Below are 20,792 nucleotides of genomic sequence, written 5' to 3'. Positions count from 1 at the left end.
GGAGTTTCTGTTGAAACAAATTTTGGTCAATTTTCCTTCATTGCAGCCTACTTGCCTTTTCAATGCAATGGGCAGCAAAAGAATTTGTTGAAAGCTGATCTTCAAATTCTGACTCGCAACAAATCAAAATTCTTCGTAATTGGTGACTTCAATGCCAAACACCGTTCATGGAATAATGCTCAAAGCAATTCCAATGGTAAAATTTTATTTGAAGATTGTTCTGCGGGATATTATACTATTCAATATCCCAATGGACCAACTTGTTTTTCTTCCAGTCGAAATCCTTCTACAATTGATTTAGTTTTAACGGATTCAAGTCAGCTGTGTGGCCAATTGGTAACTCATGCTGACTTTGACTCTGATCACCTTCCTGTGACATTTGAAATCTCACAAGAAGCCATTTATAATCCAATCAGCTCTACTTTTAATTATCATAGAGCTGATTGGGATTTATATAAAACGTATATCGATAGGAATTTTGATGTTGATATTCCTCTCGATACCAAAAGTGATATTGATAATGCTCTCGTATCTTTGACAAACTTAATTGTCGAAGCCAGAGGCATTGCAATTCCGAAGTGTGAAGTTAAATTCAACTCCATTATTATTGACGACGATCTTCAGTTACTGATCCGTCTTAAAAATGTGAGAAGAAGGCAATACCAAAGAACTCGCGATCCCGCGTTGAAAGTTATTTGGCGAGATTTGCAAAATGAAATTAAAAAACGTTTCGCTATTCTGAGAAATACCAACTTTGAGAATAATGTCTCGAAGTTGGATCCCAGTTCGAAACCCTTTTGGAAATTAACAAAATTTTTAAAAACCTCAAAAGCCAATTCCAGCGCTCAAAGAGGGAAATAAAATGTTATTAACAAATGGCGAAAAGGCTCAAAAACTTGCTCAGCAGTTCGAGAGTGCCCATAATTTTAGTCTAGGTCTCACTAGTCCAATTGAGGATCAGGTTACACGGAGCTTCGAAGACAATCTCAATCAAGAGAATGTTTTGACCCTTCGTTGGGACCTAATTTGGATGAAGTGAGATCTATTACAAGAAAATTTAAAAATATCAAAGCACTGGGTGATGATGGTATTTTCTACATACTTATCAAAAACTTCCTGAGAGCTCTTTATCCTTTTGGTTAATTTATTTAACAAATGTTTTCAATTGGCATACTTCCCAGATAAATGGAAAAACGCCAAAGTTGTTCCAATTTTGAAGCCGGACAAAAATCCAGCTGAGGCTTCTAGTTATCGCCCAATAAGTTTGCTTTCTTCAATAGGCAAACTGTTTGAAAAGATTATTTTAAATAGAATGATGGTTCATATTAATGACAATTCTATTTTTGCTGATGAGCAATTTGGTTTTCGCCATGGGCATTCAACCACTCATCAGTTATTAAGAGTTACGAACTTAATTCGGCTCAACAAATCTGAAGGATATTCGACTGGAGTTGCTCTTCTTGATATAGAGAAAGCATTTGACAGTGTTTGGCATGAAGGTTTGATTGTAAAATTGATGAATTTTAATTTTCCTCTGTACATCATTAAACTGATCCAAAATTATTTATCAGATCGCTCACTGCAGGTAAACTATCAGAATACTAAATCTGATAGATTACCTGTGAGGGCTGGTGTCCCCCAAGGCAGCATACTGGGGCCCATATTGTATAACATTTTTACTTCTGACTTACCTGATTTACCACCAGGGTGTCAAAAATCTTTGTTTGCAGATGACACGGGCCTTTCAGCCAAAGGGCGAAGCCTTCGTGTCATTTGTAGTAGATTGCAAAAAAGTTTGGATATTTTCTCCACTTACTTGCAAAAATGGAAAATTTCCCTGAATGCTTCCAAAACTCAGCTTATAATTTTCCCACATAAGCCGAGAGCTTCTTATTTGAAACCTTCTAGCAGACATATTGTCACTATGAATGGGGTTCCAATTAATTGGTCTAGCGAAGCTAAATATTTAGGACTTCTGTTAGATCAAAATTAACTTTAAAAATCACATTGAAGGCCTTCAAGCCAAATGTAACAAATATATTAAGTGCCTATATCCACTTATAAACAGAAAATCAAAACTTTGTCTTAAGAACAAACTTTTGATTTACAAACAAATTTTTAGACCTGCCATGTTGTATGCTGTGCCAATATGGACTAGTTGCTGCAATACCAGAAAGAAGGTACTCCAGAGGATTCAAAACAAAATTTTGAAAATGATTCTGAAGTTGCCTCCTTGGTATAGTACCAATGAACTTCATAGAATTTCTAATATTGAGACATTGCAACAAATGTCCAACAAAATAATTTCCAATTTTAGACAAAAATCGTTGCAATCTTCTATTGCAACGATTAACTCCTTGTACCCTTAGTATAAAATAGGTTAAGTTTAGTTTAAGTAGAAAACATTGTAATTCCTACATGGTTCAATTCAACCAGAGGAAAAAATTCTAACTGCTAGAGGCAATTGAAATGTATTAATAATAACTAAAAGCGGAACATAGCAAATAAGGATGATAGTGTTAAGAAAACACGGAACACCTAGTCTAAGAGATGAATGCATGTATTAGATAATTAGCAAATAAAATTAGTTAAAAAAAAAAAAAAAAAAAAAAAAAAAAATTCGTTTTGGGGGGCAGTATGTTTGATCACGAACTGCGCTCATCGACGTAGCTGCTGTTGAAGCACGACGACAGTGCAGCGTGTGCTGCTATTCATGTGTATTTTTGTTGTTCTCTATTCTCGCGCCAACTGCTCGCGTTATGTGCGTAGCAGTTGGCGCGCTATAAGTCCAATTAGAATTTAAATTTGAATGTTTGTGCACACGTCCCCAATAATTGTAATACATGATAATAATTGTTTTTCCGTACTAAGAGTCGCCTATAAAAGGCGATTCTACACTTAATGTATCGTACAGTATCGTTATCGTAACCTCCGAGCTAGCACGCTGCCTCTCGGAGGTAATAAATCAACAGTAAACCATTCATCAGCAGTTGTACTTTATTCGTCTGGATTCTGGAGTTAACACAACGTAGGGTCGTCCCACCCTGGACGAAACATTGGTGTCGTGACCAGGATGGTACTTGGAGGATTTCTGGACGACTACAAGCAACCGTTGATGAATTGCACTCCAACCCGTCGGACAGGAAGCATCATCCGTTCACTTCATCCCCCGCTATTCAGTGTGGACTAGTAGCACATCGATTCGACGGAGGAATATCATCACGATGCTTTCACCACAGCCACAGGGCTGTTTTCGGACCGCAGCGTCAGCCCAATCACATTTCGGAGTGTCAGCGTCATTCCCGGCCGCAGCGCCATTTCGGACCTTCAGCGTCAACCCACCCGGCCGTAGCGCCATTTTGGACCACGAGCGTCAACCCACCCGGCCGTAACGCCATTTTGGACCATCTGCGTCATCCTTCTCGGCCGTAGCGCTATTCCGGAACACTGCGTCAAGTTTTCCCTCGGACCGACAGCGTCAACCCATCCGGCGGTAGCGCCATTTCGACCCTTGCGTCATTGTCGTGGACCACAGCGTCGAATTCCATTGGCCGTAGCGCCGCATCATCACATCACCAGTCATCATCGAACCGTCTGCGTCAAATTCTATTGGATAAAGCACCAAAATGTTGTGACTGGAACATTCCTCAACATTCCGGCACCCGCCCTGCATCAACCATCAACCTATTCAAACCATTTCGTGTGCACAAAACTGATCGCACTATCAGGAGATAAGTAGGAATAAAACGAAACGATCGACAACAGCAGCCCAGCCCTAGCCGACCGCAAAGAGGAATTGAAAAACATTCGTTTTGGGGGGCAGTATGTTCGATCACGAACTGCGCTCATCGACGTAGCTGCTGTTGAAGCACGACGACAGTGCAGCGTGTGCTGCTATTCATGTGTATTTTTGTTGTTCTCTATTCTCGCGCCAACTGCTCGCGTTATGTGCGTAGCAGTTGGCGCGCTATAAGTCCAATTAGAATTTAAATTTGAATGTTTGTGGACACGTCCCCAATAATTGTAATACATGATAATAATTGTTTTTCCGTACTAAGAGTCGCCTATAAAAGGCGATTCTACACTTAATGTATCGTACAGTATCGTTATCGTAACCTCCGAGCTGGCACGCTGCCTCTCGGAGGTAATAAATCAACAGTAAACCGTTCCTCAGCAGTTGTACTTTATTCGTCTTGATTCTGGAGTTAACACAACGTAGGGTCGTCCCACCCTGGACGAAACATGTGCTATTACACCTCCTAAACCGTAATTGCAAGCATCAGAAACCACCTCAATGGACTTTTCAGGGTCATAATATTCCAAAAGATTGGAGTTCAGCAACAATTTTTTACAATTTTCAAACACTTCATTACACTTTTTACTCCAAACCAATCTAGCACCTTTTTTTTAACAGCAGGTAAAGTGTGTTGAGGCGGGAGGATAAGTTGGGAATAAATCGACCGTAATAATTGATCAACCCCAAAAATGCCTTAAGTTCTGCGACGTTATTCGGAGCCATGGCTCTACGAATCGTCTCATTTTTTTTCGGGACAGGGTAACAAACCATTTTTGGTTAAAATGTGTCCAACTAGAACTAGAAACAAAAAACTTACATTTTTTAAGTTAACTTTAACGTTGAACTTGGCCAAACGCTCCAAGACCAAATAAAGTCTCCTTTGCCAATCCTCATAGTCCTCACCTGCTATTAAAACATCATCTATATAGCAATAGACTTTGTCCAAACTTTTTGGAAAATTGATGCACTACTAGATGCGCCCTGCGGTAAACGATTGTACGAATATAGACCTTTGATAGTATTTATCACCATAAATTTTCGTGATCTTTTGGAAAGGCGCAACTGAGTGTAGGCTCCCGCGAGATCGAGAGAACAAAACACTTTTGAACCAGACAATGAAGCAAACAAGTCTTGAGCGATTGGTAGAGGGTATGTATTGGGCACAATGATTTTATTTATGGAAACTTTACAATCGATAACCATCCTAATACCTTGGTCCTTTTTTACGACAATAATGACCGGAGACTCACTTGCTTCAACGGGGGTTAACACAACAGCCCGTTCCAAGGAATCAATGTGCTCAACAACTTTATCACGCAAACGAAAAGGAACGTCGTAGGCGCGCTTAAAAATTGGTTCTTTTTGTTTCACCACTAAATCTGCCTCAAAACCTGTGAAAGGAGAAGATAAATCATTGTCGAAAACATTAGGAAACTTACCTCTGACATCTTCTATCACAACTTCATCCTTAGATTCCTCAGTGTAGTTCACCATAAGTGCACGAAATGCTCCACGCCAAGCTGGGAAGAAAACGTCCAGCCAATCTCTGGCGAATAACGGAATTAAGTCCTTCCAGTACATCCAGATTAATCTCCTTGCGCAGCCCATTAGTGCTCACCACTACAAGGATCAAGCTTGAGATCCTGGGACTGAGTGAAGTCCGTTGGCCAAACTTTGGAGAACACAGAACGCCGTCGGGACAAGTTCTGCTATACTCTGGTTTACGAGGTGAACACGCTCCTCGGCAACGCGGAGTTGGCTTCCTACTAAGCGCTCAGGCACACTCTGCGCTTATGAAGTGGGAACCTATAAGTGAAAGGATAATCGTTGCCAGATTTAGAACACGGGTCCGAAACCTTACTATAATCCAATGTTATGCGCCAACCGATGCTGCCGATCTGCAAGACAAAGAGAACTTTTACAGTCAACTCAATGCCGTCGTAGATAGAATTCCGAAGGGTGATATCAAGATCTGTTTGGGCGACTTCAATGCGAAGATCGGATCCGACAACTCTAACCATGAGCGCATTATGGGACGCCATGGTTTCGGAGAAATGAGCGAAAACGGAGAGCTGTTCGCAGAATTTTGTGGTAATAACGACATGGTGATCGGGGGATCGCTCTTCCCTCATCGACCGGTTCACAAGGTCACGTGGGTCTCCCGTGACGGCTTTACAGAAAATCAAATCGACCACATCTGCATCAGCCGAAAATGGAAACGGAGCCTTCTTGATGTACGGAATAAACGTAGTGCCGATATCGCGTCTGATCATCACCTCCTCATCGGCGAAATACGCCTGCGCATTGCGCGGATTCGTCGGCAGGAGGAAAGAGTTGGACGACGATTCAACACACGCCGACTGGAAGATGCCACGGTGAAACGGTCCTTCGTTGAAGAACTGGAGACGCGTGCTGCAGATATTCCGGAAGGTGGCAGCGTGGAAGACCAATGGACCGCCATCAAGAATGCCTTCATCGCCACCAGCGAGAACAATCTGGGCGAACTTCGCACCCAGAGAAAACAATGGATCACCGATGAGACCTGGAGGAAGATAGAGGAGCGAAGAGAAGCCAAAGCCGCGATAGAGCGATCAAAAACCAGAGGAGCCAAAGTTCTAGCCCGCCAACGATACGCGGCTCTTGAGAAGGAAGTAAAACGCTCATGTCGACGGGACAAGCGAGCGTGGGCAGACTCTCTGGCCGACGAAGGAGAGAGAGCCGCCGCAACCGGGGACATTCGCCTCCTCTACGATATCTCACGACGCTTAAGCGGGGCGAAGATGAATGCAACGATGCCTGTGAAAGCCGCGAATGATCAGTTATTGACCGACCCAACTGACCAGCTGAAACGCTGGTTCGAGCACTTCGAACAACAAGTGCCAGCCAGGCCATCACCACCTCGGCATGATCTGCCTAGGATCCGACGTATAACACGCGTCAATACCGAAGCTCCATCACTGCTAGAGATTCAAACAGCCATCCAAAGCATGAAATCGAATAAAGCCCCAGGGGTCGACCGCATATCAGCCGAGATGCTCAAAGCTGACCCCATGACATCCGCTCAACTACTGCATCGTTTATTTCATAATATCTGGGACATCGCAACTTTCCCGGTCGACTGGATGCAAGGTATCTTAGTAAAGGTGCCCAAAAAGGGTGACCTGACTGTATGCGATAACTGGCGAGGCATTATGTTGCTGTGTACCGTTCTCAAAGTTCTGTGCAAAATTATCCTAGCCCGGATTCAGGAGAAGATCGATGCGACTCTCCGGCGGCAGCAAGCCGGATTCCGTGCCGGAAGATCCTGTGTGGACCATATTGTCACGCTCCGCATCATTCTGGAGCAGGTCAACGAATTCCAAGAGTCCCTTTACTTGGTATTCATTGACTACGAAAAAGCTTTCGACCGTCTCAATCACGAGAATATGTGGCGCCCTGAGACGCAAGGGAGTTCCTGAGAAAATCATCGGCCTCATCGAAGCACAGTACGAGGCCTTTTCGTGTAGAGTGCTGCACAATGGGGTCCTGTCCGACCCTATCCGGGTCGTAGCTGGTGTGAGGCAAGGATGTATCCTATCACCGTTACTGTTCCTCATCGTAATCGATGAGATTCTGGTAGGTGCGATTGACCGTGAACCAAACCGCGGGCTGTTATGGCAGCCTATAACCATGGAGCACCTAAACGACTTCGAATTGGCGGATGACGTTGCACTCCTCGCACAACGGCGCTCTGACATGCAGAGTAAGCTCAACGACCTTGCCGAGCGCTCCTCCTCGGCAGGTTTAGTCATCAACGTCAACAAAACCAAATCGTTGGATGTAAACACGGTGACTCCTTCCAGTTTCACAGTAGCCGGGCAACCAGTGGAGAATGTTGAAAGCTTCCAATATCTTGGTAGCCAAATGGCGTCGGACGGCGGTACCAAGATCGACATAGGCGCACGGATCAAGAAAGCAAGGGCTGCCTTTGCGAGTTTAAGAAATATCTGGAAAAACAGGCAGATAAGTGAACACACCAAAATACGAATTTTCAACTCTAACGTGAAATCTGTGCTGTTATACGCTAGCGAAACATGGTGTGTATCAGTGGAGAACACTCAACGGCTGCAGGTGTTCATTAACAGATGCCTGCGGTATATAATTCGGGCCTGGTGGCCTCTCAACTGGATCTCAAACAATGAGCTCCATCGTCGTTGTCACCAGAGGCCGATAGCAACAGAATTTCGGGATCGGAAGTGGGGCTGGGTCGGCCACACTCTACGTAGGGGCGGAAACGAAATCTGTAAACAAGCATTAGACTGGAACCCAGCGGGACATCGCAGCAGAGGCAGACCCAGAGGCTCATGGCGGCGAAGCCTCAATAAAGAAATAAAAGAAGTCGACCGAAATCTAACCTGGCAACAGGTTAAAGCGATAGCCGGGCAACGCTCAGGATGGAGATCTTTCAAGTCGGCCCTTTGCACCACCGGAGGTGTATAGGATCCGTAAGTAAAAGTAAAACTACAAGGATCTGTCCAACAACAACTAACTGTGCACCGTCGACCACAGCCAAATCAATCGAACATTTGGATAAAGACTTATCTTTAAAGTTCCGCTCGTACGTGTGCCTGCTTATAACAGAAACTGCAGAACCGCTGTCAATCTCCATTCGCAAAATTTGCTTATCCACGACTGGGTCAATCATGCAGGGCTCACTTGACTTTCTGGTAGTAGAAACTATCAGATCATCCATTCTATCGTCATCCGTCAAAGATTCATCGCCTCTCGCTCTCTTAAGTCTCTCGCTTAAATCCGGTTTCTTGACTTCTACAACCACCGATTTTACCGACTGTTTCTGGTGTTTCAGGTCATAACAATACTTGCGCGTATGAACCTTCCGTTTGCAATACTTGCAGAAATATGTTCCCCACTTTCTGGATTCTGAACGGCTACGACTGCGACTGCGGCTTTAGCTATCTCCTCGCCTATGATAACTACGGCTTCTACCTCTGGATCTAGCAAACGGCGAAGTCATGTCACGACGAAATTCGACCTTCATTTTCCCCAGGCGCTCAACCAAGCTCACTCTAGGCTGTTCGTCACTAATGAGCGAAGCAAGTTGATGTGCTTGTTCTCTTTTTTTTTTTTTTTTTTTTTACAAGGGAGAATGCATTTACACACTAACCCAGTACACGTGCATTGTAGTTGCCAAACTACCACACGGAAGTGTACTGGAGTGTCGGACTCGACCATACCGGTAATACCGACTAAACTCCCTTGGGCTCCACCATCGTTTCCCCCAGGAACTACCTCGCAGTACTACTTCTGGGGGGACGGCAGTACTAAGCGTACTCGCTCATTATCGCTCACACAGGCACTCGTCCCACGCGAGACTGACTTGGGTGCTCGCACACCATTCACTCCATTTGAGTCTTACTTGGATGCTCTCCCGGGCGCTCCGCTGCCATGCCTCGAGGTGTCAATAGCGGTAACTGCCTGGGCCTACAGATATTACGCTACGACACTCCTGCCTCAGCACGAGCAGATCAATCACACCACTGCCGAAGCAGACCACACGCTACCCTGCCGAAGCAGGGACACTCCCCATGCACCACATGTGCACAACTGTAGGTGTGTGGGTACAACCCACTGCTACCCTGCCGCCGAAGCAGCTTCTCCAAAGACCATTCGCTCCATGTGACCCTTTTTCGGTGCTCACTCTAACACTCCACTGCCATGCCTCGAGGTGTCGAGAAGGTACCTCGACTCCTACCTCAGCATGTGCAGTCCATACTCAGACTTCTGCTGCGCTTCGAGGTGACAATAGCGGCGACACGCTATGACACTCCTGCCTCAGCACAACCAGATCACTCACTCCTGCCGAAGCAGCTCACGCGCTACCCTACCGAAGTAGGGACACTCCCCAACTCACTCTAACACTCCACTGCCATGCCTCGAGGTGTCGATAGCGGTATGTAGGGACCAATCAACGATACTACGCTACGACACTCTTACCTTAGCATGTGCAGTCCATACTCAGACTTCTGCTGCGCTTCGAGGTGACAATAGCGGTGACGCGCTATGACACTCCTGCCTCAGCACAAACAGATCACTCACTCCCAGCCGAAGCAGCTCACGCACTACCCTACCGAAGTAGGGACACTCCCCATGCCAATTGGCACTCCCTGGGCTTGTGCTTTTGAAGCGGCACACAGTCGCTTTGATAGAGTCCGATTACGGGCACTTGTGGTTTTTTGGGAGGGATTTTAGCAGAGCCCACTGCTAAATCCCACCACGCCCTAGGCAGTTCTCCCTGACTCGCAGACAGCTGGGGAGGGGTCGTCAAGCCCTTGGACATGGTCCATGCTGTCCCTGCTGTCCCTGCTGCCCCATGTGCTTGTTCTCTGTTGATGATTATCCGTTCAGCTTTTGCCATAGTCAAGTCGTCCTCATCTAGTAACCTTTCCTGCAACTGCTTGCTTTGTATACCACACAGTAGTTTATCAAGAATGGCTGTATCTTTAAGGTGATTATAGAATGAAGCCCGTGGTGAATTTCAAATTCACCACACGTTTATCTACATACATTTCCAAAACCCCAAATCGGGCGTAATAGTTTTCGTACAGTGCCGAAACTCAAATTATGATTGTTCAGCATTACTAAGCAAACGATCTACTATTATTTCAGCCCCATACGCGTTATGGTTCTTTTATCTCGTGCTCTTGAAAAAAATATTGGAAAAGCTGTACAGCAATTTGTCACGTCATTTGGATAAAAGGGTACTTTGCGATTTGGGACAACTAATTGATAAAGCGATAGCAGTCTTTGAAATCAGTCTACAATCAAGATTGAAATACGTGGACACAGAGTTTCACTTCGTACCTCGTTGGGTCTGGGACAAGCAACAGACAATCGTGGTTAGGGGCCATCTAGAAACCACGTGGTCATATTTTTGAAGATTTTCAACCCCCTCCCCCCATGTGGCTTATCGTGGTTATTTGGCAGACACCACCCCCCCCCCCTATGACCACGTAGTTTTTTCAAGTACAAAAATTAAAAAAAAAAACTTATATAACTAACACATATGGTTCAGAGGTGAGCCAGTCTAGGGCTGCAAGCCTCTTTAATAAAGAAATAAAAAAAAAAAAAACATATGGTTAATCCGATCAATTTTGAAGATGGACAATTTCAATTAATTCAAAATCGAACTAAACCCAACATGGAAATTATAAATTTTCATGAAGTCGAAAATTTTGATGATGTTATCATGTTGTAATGTGTATCAGGTATTAGGATATCTAGAACTCGCACACCTTCAATGCATCAGGAGGATACAAAAAACATGTGGACTCGCGAATATGTTATAAAAATTTCGAGAAAAATTTATAATGGTTTAGAAATTTTCCAAAAAATCCCATTTTTTTTTTAATTTCTGATAATTTTCCAAGGAACTTCTATTTCACATCTCGAATATGCTTCAGTCAATGGTCCTTTCATAGGCAACTCATAGAGGAATGAATGTATTATAGATCAATTATTATTTTGGAGTTCGGATCATTCGATTTATCCAATTAACCAACTTATGAATGATGTATGATATAATATCCCAGTAGGTCCATTGGGTTGATATGACATCAATTATTATTTATACAAGCTACTACAGACACTTTAGGTTATATAAAACGTCCTGGAAGTCGTAATGTTTGAACTACTTGATCATTCAAGTCCGTGAACCCAGTGCTTCTAAGGCCCTACAAAAACAGTTTGCGAACAAACCTCATAGTCATTGTGCAACTTGATGTTGATAATTTTTGGGTACCTTGTCTCTTGGATCTCATGTTAATGGAAATTAGAATCATATGCTTATTTCATCGGATTGGGTATATACCGATGATGAGAACATTGCAAATGTCTTGATTGATCTGGTAGATTCGTGGGCAGAACTTGAGAGCATTTTGAAGTACCTTGAGCATCTCGTATTCCTGAATATTAATCACTGGCTTAACGTTCAGGATGGCCCATGTTATCTGACCACCCATCTGTTCAGAATGATTCAAACATTTAAACTTTATTTACATGCTCTTAGAATCGAAATTTATGGGGGTCCCGTAGCGTAGTTGGCTACACGTTCGCCTCATAAGCGAATGGTCATGGGTTCGATTCCCAGCCCCTCCACCAAACCCTTGTCCAGTCGCCAGAAGCGCAGTCCGTACGGTGGCGTTTTGGGGAACGCGCCTCACCGACACGGCTGCCTGATGACGACTGACAAAACTGTTCTTCTCGGAGGCATTCCTCCAACGTTCTTCGATTAATGGCAACCGAACAAAGCAACGATCACTGGATTCACCACATGGACAAAATGAACACAATGGACTCACGATGATATGGACTGGCAACGACAACAATAACGAATTATGGACATCTAAAAATAGATTCTGTGTGGACTCTGTACAGCAGAATACCACAGTAGATCACGGCACAGTAGCGGTTAAGAACACAGAGTGCCTACCAAATAAATATACGAATAAAAAAAAAAAAAGAATCGAAATTTTCCCAAGATTTCGGATATCTGAGTTTTCATGGTCAGTCAAATTTGAGCTCCCATTTTTTTCTGTAAAGCCAATATCTAGATGAACAATTTTACTGAAGAAAATGGTGGCCTAGCTCTCTTTTGTGATTTTATAGACAATCTAAAACGCTGGGCATATATGATCCATCATTCCTGAAAGGGTTGAGATTTGTTTTGGAATTCAATTTCAATCGTTATTATAACATTATTTTTTAACCTAGATTGTTTTAGGAATTGGAGTGTTTTTTTTCTGGAACACTGCCACTTTTTTTCATATCGCAGGAATCTCCTTAGTTCTAAGACCGTTTTATGAATTTGAAAAGCATTTTATTTAGAATTTCATGTTGATTTTTTAAATGCAAGCTTCTCTATGTCATAACATTTTTCAAGCGCACTACTAGAATTTTGTGCATTTAACATTTAGGTGCATTAATAATTTTTTCGATCAATAATTATTCAATATCATAAAAACTAGGCTCCTGAAGCCTAAATTATTGCCTACATTTATTGCCTATATTTATTACGAAATGCATATTTACGATGAAAATTCCAATATACATCAAATTCCTAAGAATTTCCAGTATAAACTAGAAAAAAAAATCCAGCTTACTTTTTTTTCTAAATCCTGGGCAACTTTAATGAATCTTCAAAGGAAATTCTTCTAAATTTCCAATGGAATTTTTTATCGTTTTATAAATTCTTAGTAATTTCCATAGACTCTTCCGTGAAAATTCTAAACAATGCCTCGAAAAAAAATACTTGGAAAATTTTAAAAAAAAATGTGATACAATTCACAAAGAGCGTAAAAAAGTATTCCGAAAAATTTTCATTTCAAAATTCCAAAATTGAAAAAAAAAAATCAACGGAAATATCAAAGTGTTTCATGTGGCATTGGCTCCATATTCCAACTGGAAGTTGGTCTGCTTTTCAACTTAGTATATTCTATTAAATAGCATTTCCTCAGTTATAAATTGAAAGCTTTTATATGCCAGCCATTGCACGATTATATATCTTGTGTAGCAAGTACGATGGATACACTATATCTAGGATGTCGAGAATGTTTCCCACCCGAAAACATCCTAGACAGGAACGAGAATCGAACTCGTCATCTCCGGATTGGCAATCCTCGCAAGGCTAACTGGAGACTGAACATTTTGAAGTGCACTCCTTAAAATGTTCGAAAAACTACTTTTGTAAATGAAGAACTTGTCGAAGAAATTCATTAGAATTTTTCGGAATTTACACTGGAGATGTTTTGTTTTTTTTTTTCATTATCAATTTGTAGCATAATTTCCAAGCATAATTTTTCAGAGAGAATTGTTCAAAAAAAAATCTGAATACCAGCACTTTATCAGGATTGTCTGAAGTAATGTCAAAGTTTTTAAAGGAAATTTCTTTATTTGATTTTCCATGAATATCCACAAAAAATTCGTTTGAATTTTTCTTCTTAAGATTTTTTTTTTTGATTATTGTAAAAACATGAACATTTTACAAAATTGTAGCTACAGTCCGCTGATGCAAAAGTGTCGGCGGCGTGATGCCAAAAACCATCTGCGGCGGATTTTTTTAAAAATATTTTTCCATTTTTCCTTTCCAAATTTTTTTTGTAGAAATTGAGACTGAATGGCAACCTGTTTTTCGTTTATTTTTGTATGGATAATAGGATCTTAGGCTAAGATGGTCAAACCAAGCAGATATGCATCGGCGTTGCGACCGACGCTGCGTTATCGATTTTTCTCGATGCACACCTACGCCTTTTTCACGTTGAGTTGAAAAGACGCTACGTGGGCATCGCCCTTAGATGCGCTTTGCGTTTAATGATTAAATCATTGAATTTTAATGATTTGTATTTTTTACACCGCTATTGTTAATCACCATAAGTTTTTCGTGTAAAAAAAAACCACGTGGTTCGAGAGCAATAACCCACCCTCCCTCCATGTGGCTTATCGTGGTCATTTTCCAAACCCCCCCTCCCCCCATATATGACCACGTGGTTTCTGGACGGCCCCTTAAGCAGGGGTATTGATAGTGTAACCACTATTATCTTATATGCCCTAACTTGTGTAGTGTATACTTCACACTCAGTTTTTAATTCTGCAGCTCGGCAAAAATCCGCACAGCCGTCTGCCCAGCAAAATAAAAACTGATATCCCGGCAAAAATGACGTTTGTTAGCGAATTTTCGTCAAATTATTTGCTGATTTTCAGCAATTTTGACAGAAATCTTGGCAAAAAACATGTTTGCTGGGGCACGGCTGTGCGAAACTCGGTAAAAGTTTAACATTTTGCTGAGATCCCGGTAAAAAAATTAAGTGTGTTCAATGTTTTATACTTCGGGACCGATTTATGATTTGGGCTTAACTTATTTTATAAACAAACATTGTTTCATGATTTCCGTAGAATACAAACACTTTACACCAAAACTAATTCCCTCATCTGATACAGGAAAGCTTATTCTGTCGGATACATACTGTGGTTTTCCCAGGAAATGCCTGCTTCAGCGGGAATTCGTCTTCCAATGTTTGTTTACAAAATAAGTTACGCCCTAATCGCAAATCAGTCCCGACTTGTCAGTTTTTCATTGTCATTGTCAAATGTCATTGATGTCATTGCATGTATTGCCAAAAACACGTTTATTAATAAATTAATTACAACTAACTAAATTTGCAGATCCTCGTAAATTGATTCCTCCAGGCCTATCCGAAACCACTTCAACTGTTAGCTAATATTCACGACATCTCGCGGCACTTAGTGAGAAGAAAGCAAGAAGAAGGGAGCAAACAAAACGATTCTGTTACAATTTCCAGGACCCATACACAATAAAAACACTATATATACAGCTTATGTAAGGCCAATCTTAGAATATTGCAGCATAGTTTGGTCCCCATTTTCAGCTATTCATGCCAACAGAATTGAGTCAGTTCAAAAACAATTTTTATTATATGCACTACGAAAGTTAGGGTGGACCGAATTTCCATTGCCACCATATGTAGCTCGTTGTAAGCTCATCAATATTCATTCACTGAAAGTGCGTCGAGATTTAGCAATGGTAACTTTTATAAACAATGTTGTTTCAAACAGAATTGACTCAACGGAGCTATTATCAAAACTTAATTTTTATGTTCCATTACGATCTTTACGACATCGTCAAATATTCTCCGTAAATTATCATCGAACAAACTATGCAAAAAATGGCCCAATGAATCAAATGATGATCACTTATAATAAACATAGTGACACTATTGACTTATCGATGTCCAAAACACAGCTGAAACAGATCTTCTCTCGTATTATAAGCTAATGACACTTTACAATAAGTTTAAACAGTATCAACATTATTTAATGTTATTTAGAATAGTTAAGAATACAAATGTAAGTAGGTCTACAATTATGATTGACGACAATAAGTAAATAAATAAATAGTAGAGGGGGAAAGAAAAAGAATGAAGAAATATGGAATAATGATGAAGGAAGAAGGAACAAGAGAGAAGACAGAAGGAAGAAAAGAGAGGGAGAAGGGAATAACAATAAGGTATGAAGAAGAAGGAATAGCTTGGGAAAGAAGGAAAAAGAAGGAATAAAGAAGCAAATAGAAGGTAGGAGAAAAAAACAAGAAAGACGAAGGAAAAATAAGTAGGATGAAGGAAGAAAGGTGAAGTCAGAAAGAATAAAGAAGACGGAAGAACAAAGAAAGAAAATGAAAGTGTTTTCTCACTTCTGACTTCAAATTTCGTATTTTTCACTTCCCACTTCTTACTTCTCATTCAACCTAATAACCATTCGGCCTGATGACCTTTGGTCTAATGACCTGATACCGTAGAAAGCCTACACCGGACTGGAGGGAGAAGCTAAGTGGATCGAATAACTTGTCGTTGAACTGAAATAAATGGCACAATATACTTGATCTACGATTTTCTACCAAAAGTATAGCATATTATTTTACCTTCAGAAATATATTTAAAGCTCTTTTAGTGGAATGTATTCAACCGTCTAAGACGAGTTAAGTACTCTCCATTTAATTCCACCAATAATTGGCACAACACCGTATATCTACCTGGCTATCAAGATCTTAGCTGCTATGTGTATCTAGCCGAGACAAAAACCACTTGCTTGAATAACTTTTCGTCTAAATAAAGCAGCCCTCGCTAAATGCAAAAACGATGACTGTTTACTGTTTGCTGCAACTGCACATAAAACTTAACACAGTACCGCACGTTCGTATTTCATTCACGTTGAAACGACACACAAGAGTGGAGTGAATCATGATTCGGGTAATTTGATCTGTTAAACCTTTGAACAAAAGCTGCCGAATTCATTTATAATATAATTAACTTTAAACTTAATTAGGTCAATGAGTTGAACGTTAGCGTTCTTTTTTGGATCGTGATATCCCTGGGGGTTGTGACACTATTCGGACTAAGTAGCAGAGTATCCACGCACCAGAGCAGAGCAAATGAAGCTCAAGGTGCTGGTATCGATCACATCATGGGAAGGAAAAGACCCACGCGCCCGGGAGATATGGGAGCTACCGTAACGCTTGGGAGCACAGACGCAGTGATGGGAGACTTGGTGGAGGCAGGTTACAACATGCAGGGCTTCAATCAGGTACTTTCGGACTTGATATCAGTGCGACGAAGTCTTCCGGACTATCGCGATGACTGGTGCAAAGAGTCAGGTCGGTTTCTGGATGATCTTCCCGAGACCTCGATCGTGATTGTGTTCTACAATGAAGCATGGTCAGTATTGGTCCGAACTGTTCATTCGATCCTGGACCGGTCCCCACCTCATCTAGTGAAGGAAATTGTACTCGTGGATGATTTCTCATACCTTCGTAAGTAGTTTTCATCACGGTGTAAAATAAAATCATGATTGATCATGTATATGAAATTTTCGACTATTTAGCGCACACGAAAACCCAGTTGGATGATTACTTTGAACCGTTTCCAAAGGTACGAATTCTGCGAGCTACAGAGAGACAGGGTCTGATTCGAGCAAAGCTACTTGGAGCATGGAACACGACAGCCCAAATCATAACATTTCTGGATGCTCACGTTGAGTGCGAAGTTGGTATAAATATTATTTTTTATCATTTATACTGACTGAACTTGTGATTCTGTCTCTGTGACGATAGTTTCATTTTACGTACGGCGGTCCATTATATAATAGATGTTACCATATAACATGCAATACTGTTCACTAGTGGGTAACGCGTTTTTTTTGGATTCCTCGCATGGTTCAAGGGGACCGTGCTGTGTACAGCAAGTGTTGTACCTTTAACACAAAACCTCAATTCCAGGTTGGTTAGAGCCTCTTCTGGATCAAGTCACCCGTAACCCAAAAACCATTGCAATTCCTTCGATGGACTGGATCCACGGTGATACAATGGAACTGGATACCCAACTGTCGCAGCATCTGTATGGGAAATTCGACTGGCTGGGAAATTTCCAATGGGAACTTCGAAGGGAGCGGAAAGAAAAGGCCGAAAATCCGATGGAACCGTTTCACACTCCGGTGATGCCTGGAGGCTTGTTCAGTATCAACAGAACATTCTTCGCCCATTTAGGTTGGTACGATGAGGGATTCGAATTGTACGGGGGAGAACATTTTGAGCTGTCTTTCAAGACGTGGATGTGCGGCGGTTCAATGCATATCGTTCCTTGCTCGAGGGTAGCGCATGTCCAAAAACGGAAGCATCCTTACGTGTCGGTGAGTTAAGCTAAATTAGCTTAAGTTAATGAATTAATTTTATCTTATTTTTAAAAGGAAAGCTCGGATGACGTGATTAAACGCAACATGGTTCGTGTAGCGGAAGTTTGGATGGACGAATTCGCCTTGTACTATTATGAATACCTCGGGGGACCCAAGAACCGTGGAGACTTTGGAGACGTGTCTTCACGAAAACAACTGAGACAGCGATTGAACTGCAAATCTTTCCGTTGGTATATGGAGAATGTATTTCCGGAGCAGTTCGATCCGGCAAAGGCTGTGGCGCGAGGGGAGTTCAGAAGTGCAGTGGATGAAGCCAATCAGTGCCTCGATTGGCCGCTTTCGGACGATGACGAATTTGGCGTTAGTGGGTGCCATGGTCATGGGCACCATCAAATGTGGTATTTCTCGAGTGAGGGAGAGATTACTCGCAAGGATCATTGTTTGGATTACAACGGAAAGCTATTGATAATGACACGTTGCCATCGGATGAAGGGCAACCAATGGTGGGAGTATGCAGAAAATAAGAAACATGTGAAGCACGTGCGTACCAATCGATGCCTGGAGTTGAGTGAGAAGAAGCTGAAAATGGAAAAATGTTGTGATTTTAATTTAGGGCAACAGTGGATAATTCAGAATTACAATGCAAGCAATTTGAAAAGTCAACATTATTATTCAAGTAATTATTTGTAGCAAAATACATGTACATTAGAAACTTATTCTATATACCTCATTCGGCGACACACATTGCCATCGTAGAGCCATGATTCGTATTTAGTTTTAATTGAATTTAGATGATAATGTTTTGTGATGAAAGGAAACAGTAAAAAGGTACCGTAATCCGGGGGCATATTTGGCCAAATAGGTTATTCGGTTGAATGTGTCCTACCTGGATACCTCGTTGGCTACAGCGTCGATACACCTTTGCCTGGCGTATTGTAGAGCTCCATAATCGTCGGTCTTGGGCGATGTTCCTCCAGTTTCCCCGAACGTTCAGGGCTCCCAGGTCCGATTCCACCGCGTGCAGCCAGCGTGTTCATGGCCTTCCACGAAGTCGCTGTCCCCTATCTGGTTCTCTGTTGAATATTGTTTTCGCTATTATTTCTTCCGACATTCGCACTAAGAAGCCCACTGAAGTCTGCCGTATTTTATACGATTTACAATGTTTTCTTCTTTGTATACTTGATACAGCTCATGATTCATGCGTCTGCGCCACACACCATTTTCTAGTTTCCCTCCGAGTATTGTATGCAGCACTTTTCGCTCGAAAACCCCGAAATCTCCCCGGTCGGCCTCTTTTAACGTCCATGCTTCATGTCCATAAAGGGCCACTGGTAGAATCAGAGTTTTGTATAGAGCTAATTTCGTTTCCCTCTGCAATCTGCGGCACTTAAGCTGGTTACGTAATCCGTAAAAGGCCCTATTCGCAGCAGCAATTCGTCCTTTCACTTCACGGGAAACGTCATTGTCACATGTCTCAAGCGTTCTAATGTAAACAAATTCTTCAACAACTTCAAACACATCCCCATGAAGCACTACCTCAGCTCTTCACCAACACCACTAGTTCTTCCTCTATCTCTGCCTACCACCATGTACTGCGATCGATTCCAATAAGGTCGATGTCGTTCGCAAAACCCAGGAGCATATGTGACCGTGTGATGATAGTGTCGTTCCTCTGCACGCCAGATCTCCTAATAGCGCCTTCGAGTGCGATGTTGAACAATAAATTCGAGAGTGCATCACCCTGCTTCAATCCGCCTAAGGTCACAAACTAGGTTGACACTACAATCCGAATACTTGATTTCGAGCCATCCAGCGTTGTACGTATCAGTCTTATCAGTTTTGCCGGAAAACCATATTCGGATATTATCTGCCACAGCTCATTTCTTTTCACTGAATCGTACGCTGCTTTGAAATCAATGAACAGATGGTGAGTCTGCAAGTTGTACTCCCGGAATTTATCAAGGATCATCCGCAGGCTAAACATCTGATCCGTCGTTGATCGGCCCTCACGAAAACCTGCCTAGTATTCGCCGACGAAGGACTCCTCGAGCGGTCTCAGTCTGTTAAACAGGATACCCGAAATGATTTTGTACGCCGAGTTCAGAAGGGTGATCCCTCTGTAATTGGTACACTCTAATATGTGCCCTTTATTATAAATTGGGCATATAAGGCCATCCAACCACCCGGCTGGCAGTTCTTCATCCTCCCATATTTTCTGGATAATGGTGAATTGATTGATGCAGCTGCTCACTTCCGTGTTTGAGAAGCTCGACCAGAATCTCGTCCTTCCCAGCATTTCTACTCATCCAGCGTTGGTGGTTCCACAGCTTGACCGTCGCCGACTATGTTCATCCTGCTCCTTAATACACCTTTATTTTCACCGTTCAACAAATCTTCGAAGTGCGCCTTCCACCTGGTTGTCACCATAGTCTTGTCTGTCAGCCAATCCCCCTCTCAGACATTGCACATGGCATGCACTGGCCCAGTCTTATGCCGCGCGCCATTGACAGTTGCGTAAAACCTCCGAATATCGTTTCTATCCATGTTCTCCTGCTTTTCTGCTATAACAGTTTTTTCGTGTTGCCTTTTTTCTGCGGTGGATTAGTTTTTCTTCTGCCCTTGCTACACGGTACCGCTCTCTGTTGGAACGGGTACGAGCCAATAGCATTCGACTCCTAGCAACATTTTTCTCGTCCGTCACTCGCTCTCCTCATCAAACCAACCATTTCGTTGGCGTCGC

At 42.3% G+C, this 20,792-nt stretch overlaps 1 protein-coding gene across 1 annotated transcript; it reads left to right on the top strand.

Annotated features, from left to right (window-relative positions):
- Nucleotides 1-16,478: 16,478 nt before the first annotated feature.
- Nucleotides 16,479-18,744, top strand: LOC134220489 (putative polypeptide N-acetylgalactosaminyltransferase 9). Its single transcript, XM_062699548.1, has 5 exons — nucleotides 16,479-16,614; nucleotides 16,691-17,174; nucleotides 17,246-17,410; nucleotides 17,640-18,049; nucleotides 18,107-18,744. Exons 1-5 carry the CDS (start codon nucleotides 16,606-16,608, stop codon nucleotides 18,740-18,742), a joined length of 1,704 nt encoding a protein of 567 aa, XP_062555532.1. The 5' UTR covers nucleotides 16,479-16,605; the 3' UTR covers nucleotides 18,743-18,744.
- Nucleotides 18,745-20,792: the final 2,048 nt, after the last annotated feature.

Source organism: Armigeres subalbatus, chromosome 3 (assembly GCF_024139115.2).
Source record: "Armigeres subalbatus isolate Guangzhou_Male chromosome 3, GZ_Asu_2, whole genome shotgun sequence".
In the NCBI taxonomy this organism is placed as follows: domain Eukaryota; kingdom Metazoa; phylum Arthropoda; class Insecta; order Diptera; family Culicidae; genus Armigeres; species Armigeres subalbatus.
Note: the sequence above shows the minus strand (reverse complement) of the source record. Positions and strands in the feature narration are given on the sequence as shown.